A 4,912-nucleotide genomic window follows, 5' to 3' on the forward strand; every position below is an offset into this window, starting at 1 on the left:
GTATTACTTTTTATGATTTGAAGGAGGAAATGCTTGAGACGTGCAGACCTGGTCAGCCAATCAGAGAACTTACTGGAATCAACACCTTGTAAATTGTGATACGGCTAAAGTTCACAAGAGAACATGTACAACCTGTGGGAAGGTATGCTGTTCGGTTGGGGGACTGAAAAGGCATGTCAAAGGACTTCATGCTGTGGCACTTGTTCCTTCTGCCAGCCAGCAGATTTGCAAATCTTTGGTTGGGCTCAAGAGTCAGACGAACGAAAGCGCTAATACATGAAAATGGAGATATAATAAAATAAAAAAAGTTTTTTCCAAAGTTCTGACGATTTTTTTTCAATATATATACATTCGAAACGCCAGTGTTATGATGGTGGCAGCTGATGAAGGAAATGTTCTCTATGCGGCATGTGTATTTTCTGTACTCCGTTTATCATTTTGTCCATGTTTTTTTGCAACGTCCTGTACCCAGATATGCATCTATATATACATGTAGATGTAGGTATGTACATACATGTACGTGTATATGCATATACTCATTTATTATTTGTATTATATATATATATATAACGGTATAGATGTGTTAAAGTCGGAGATTACCAATTGTAATGATTAATGTTTTTGTGTTGTGTAGTCGATGTGTCACTAATTGTAACGATAAGTATTATTTACTAATTGTAACAGGTTATAAGATGAACGAGGAAGAGTGATCGAAATTTCTATAGAAATATTTATTTACCGTTACTCTAATAAATGCCATACCACAACGGGTAGATTAGTGTAATAGTATAACAGTTTGTACGTAAAGCATGCAAGATAAAGAAAGTTGATTTTGGCCTGTATATGTATGTACACTTTCTCATAGTAGTATATATATAGATAAAGATAGGGTAATGTTACCGAGAAGAGGATGCGAGCTAGTGATAGTTATAGAGTCGGGGGAAGTTTTGTCTCATAGTTGGCTGGTTGTAAACTTCTGTCTCCTTTTGGTCGTTTTGTCTTTAGGTGGCTGCCTGCTTGTGACTATATCTGTTGATGACCGTTCCCTAACTAATTGAGTTGTCACTAGTTACTTTGCTCTGTGTCCCCAAGTGACTACTAATTGTTTGGCTTGGGGTCTCCTGTTTTTATAGCTATCTAGAAGGATAGATATATTACTGAGAACAATGGATTTAGCTGGCGGTCTTGTTATCTCTATTCTAGATTTTGATGGAGTAGAAGAGGTTAGAAAGGGTCAAGTGGTGAAGACATTGTTTCGGCCTAGCTAAAGGCATCTGGAAAATATTAAACTGCTGTCAGATCACAACCATTGTTCCACCATGGGAAAAGTTCTGACGCAGTGTTAATTTAAATTTGGGTGTAGTGGATCGAATCCACTTCATGCCTGCAAGATTCACTACATATACATATATATATAATGTTGTCAGCCTAAGACATGTTTGTTATCTCCCTTGGGATAACATTGGTTATCTCCCTTGCATTTATCCTCTTGCCTCCTTCTTTACTAACGTCTCTTGTTTAAACGGACAAACGGGTTATGTTTTCAGCTTGATAAATGACGAAATAATTTATTATTTCGACCTGGGAACCCTGTGTAGCCGTGTTTAATAAAAATTGAGATTTTTAAAAATCATAACATTGTCTTTACTCTCCTAGCTGATTGAGTGCTTTTTTACTTGTTGAAGCATTCCCATATAATTCATATATACTCACACACACACATATAGTTATACACACACACGCACACACACACACACACACACACATATATATGGAGGCGTGTGGTCTGGTGCAGCCTTTTGGCTTGCCAGTCCTCAGTCAAAACGTCCAACCCATGCCAACATGGAAAGCGGACATTAAATGATGATGATGATGATATATATATATAAATTCTCTCATGTAGAGCTGCACTCTAATATCTCTCTTTCTCTCTTTTTCTCTCTCCACAGGACGGCACCATATTCCTTCATTGGCGCCGGGTTGCTGACGAAGCCAAAGATTATCCCTTTGCCAGGTTCAACAAGGTAAATAACTGATTCCTTCCGTTTACGAAACAAGAGGTGGTGGTCATATTTTGTTGTACTTTCTGCTTTCTTACATACAGCTTGCAGGCGTGGCTGTGTGGTAAGAGATTTGCTCCCCAACCACATGGGTTTGGGTTCAGTCTCACTGTGTGGAGGCACATGACTTAGTGGTTACGGTGTCAGCATTATAATCGTAAGATTATGGTTTCAATTCCTGGACTGGGCAACACATTGTGTTCTTGAGCAAGACACTTCATTTCACATTGCTCCAGTCCACTCAACTGGCATAAATGAGTTACCCTGCTACGGAATATGAGTGACAGCTGTATTTCCTGTAATCTATTGTAACATACTTTATTCTTTAACCTCACTCAGATTCAACTCAATGTCTGCTCTATTCTCATGTATTTCCAATCTCTGATTTTTACAGACGGTGGATGTACCAACGTACTCTGACCTGGAGTACCAACAACACCTTCATGACGACAGCTGGACGAGGCACGAGACCGACCACCTGTTTGACCTGTGCCGGAGGTTTGATCTCCGCTTCATTGTCATTCACGACCGGTGGGATCGCAGTAAATACCCGAACAGAAGTGTGGAGGACATCAAGGAACGATACTACAACATATGTAACACACTGGTCAAGGTAACTATACGTGTGTATGTGTGTGTCTGTGTGTCCCTCTCTTTTCTTTCTCACAAGCATATATAGATGTATCTGTCTCTCCCCACTGAAAGAAGCCTGTTGTGTGTGTGTGTATGTGTGTGTATTGTTGTGTATGTGTTTGTCACCCCCCCCATCACCACTTGACACCTGGTGTTGGTGTGTTTACATCCACATAACTGAGCGGTTTTGGAAAAAAGACCGATAGAATAAGTACTAGGCTTTAAAAATGAATAACTCCTGGGGTTGATTTGTTCAATTAAAACTCTTCAAGGCAGTGCTTCAGCATGGCCACAGTCAAATGATTGAAGTTAGTAAAAGAATATAAAAATAAAAGAATATATACCTGCTACTCTTTGTTTTACAGGTGAGAGCCACCCAAGGCCCAGAACCCAAAATTTGGGTCTTTGATGCCAGTCATGAAAGAAAACGGAAGTTACAGTTGATCAAGTTGTTTAACCGAACTCCTAAATTGGTGAGTAGAATGAGCCAAATACAAGCATGGATATATTCTGTTGTTATTACCTCCGCCATAGCAAAAGCAGAGGTGTTGTTTTCAGTGATGTTTGTTTGTTTGTCCATGTATAAGATATCTCAAGAACCGCTGGATGGATTTGGATGAAACTTTCAGAGATGTTTGGCCTCATGACTGACACGAACTGATTAAATTTTGGGATCGATCCGGTACTGGGCAAGGATTCTGGATTATTTTCCCTGTTTTTTTACTTAATTTTTGAGAGCGGTCAGGTTCATTTTTAGTATTCTCGTTTGTGAGAGCAATCGAGTTTATTTCAGATATTCTCATTTTAAAAATCATCTCCAGCTAATTATTAAGTGAACGTCGGTGATGCTTTGGCGGAGGTTTGCACTCTCTGAGTGTTCTTGTTGTTACTGTTTAAGTTCAGGTCAGGCCTGTTTCAACAAATCTGTAATTAACCGTTTAGCATTCATATTATTCTGTTAAACATAATGTTTATTTATTTACATTTATTGAAGTAATCATGCATTGTCTCATTGAAAATAGGCAAGCTTTTAAACATATCAAATATAAGGTATACCAGGCTATACTGCTTCTTCCCTGCTGTATGGGGCTGAAATGTGGACAGTCTATAAAGGTCAAGGAGACAAGTTACATGCACATATGATGAGCCAGTGGTGACACATTATGAATATCACTCTCTTTGACAAGATTAGCAATGAAGAGATCCTATCTCTCTACCTGTCCACCTATCTATCAATCTATCTGTCTGTCTGTCTGTCTGTCTATCTATCTGTCTATCTATCTATCTATCTATCTATCTATATATCTATCGATCTATCTATATATCTATCTATCTCTGTCTATCTATCTTTCTCTCCATCCACCAATCTGTCCACCTGTCTCTGTCTGTCCGGCCACTCATCCATGCATCCATTCATCCATCTATTTGTCTGTCTGTTTATTTGCCAGTCTGTCCATCCATTTATTTCCCCGTCTGTCTATCCATCCATCTACCTACCTGTCTATCTAGCTATAAACTCATCCACACACACACACACACTCACAAACACACACATCCATCCATCCACCCAGTACACCTGTCTCTCTCTCTCTCTCTCTCTCTCTCTCTCTCTCTCTCTCTCTCTCTCTCTCTCTCTCTCCCTAACTAACCCATCCATCAAGACTGTCTCTCACTACCCACCTCTTCCGTCTCTTTTAATGACAGGTCGAGGAGGAGGAACACCTGATTGCTGAACTGAAGAAGATCGAACTCCGTAAGAAGGAACGCGAGAAAAAGACGCAGGATCTGCAGAAGTTGATAACTGCTGCCGACAGCAACATAGACAACCGCCGTGTAGAGAGAAAGACCACAAAGAAGAAGGTCTATCAACAGCAGAAACTCAAGGAAGGCAGCCTCTCTACTGTACGTTCATTCACTTGATTATCATTATTTTCTTAAGTGGTGGTCACGGTTGACTCTTTTAAGTTTACTGTAATGTCTCTCTTTGTAATGTAGCTAATTAATAATTAACTGGCAGAATCATTAACTGTGCTGGATAAAAATGTTTACTTTTTTTACTATTTACTTGTTTCAGTCGTTTGACTGCGGGCCATGCTGGGGCACCGCCTTTTAGTCGAGCAAATCAACCCCAGGACTTATTCTTTTTAAGCTTAGTACTTATTCTTTCGGTCTCTTTTGCCGAACTGCTAAGTCACGGGCACGTAAACACACCAGCAACG

At 39.6% G+C, this 4,912-nt stretch overlaps 1 protein-coding gene across 1 annotated transcript in view; it reads left to right on the plus strand.

Annotated features, from left to right (window-relative positions):
* Nucleotides 1–4,912, plus strand: part of LOC106873705 (DNA methyltransferase 1-associated protein 1) — a 132,664-nt gene that overhangs the window by 8,366 nt on the left and 119,386 nt on the right. The window contains exons 5-8 of the mRNA XM_052977734.1: nucleotides 1,950–2,024; nucleotides 2,455–2,673; nucleotides 3,059–3,166; nucleotides 4,398–4,595. Of these exons, the coding sequence (XP_052833694.1) occupies nucleotides 1,950–2,024; nucleotides 2,455–2,673; nucleotides 3,059–3,166; nucleotides 4,398–4,595 (600 nt within the window). The remainder of the gene's footprint in view (nucleotides 1–1,949; nucleotides 2,025–2,454; nucleotides 2,674–3,058; nucleotides 3,167–4,397; nucleotides 4,596–4,912) is intronic.

This window comes from Octopus bimaculoides, chromosome 28 (assembly GCF_001194135.2).
Source record: "Octopus bimaculoides isolate UCB-OBI-ISO-001 chromosome 28, ASM119413v2, whole genome shotgun sequence".
In the NCBI taxonomy this organism is placed as follows: Eukaryota; Metazoa; Mollusca; class Cephalopoda; order Octopoda; family Octopodidae; genus Octopus; species Octopus bimaculoides.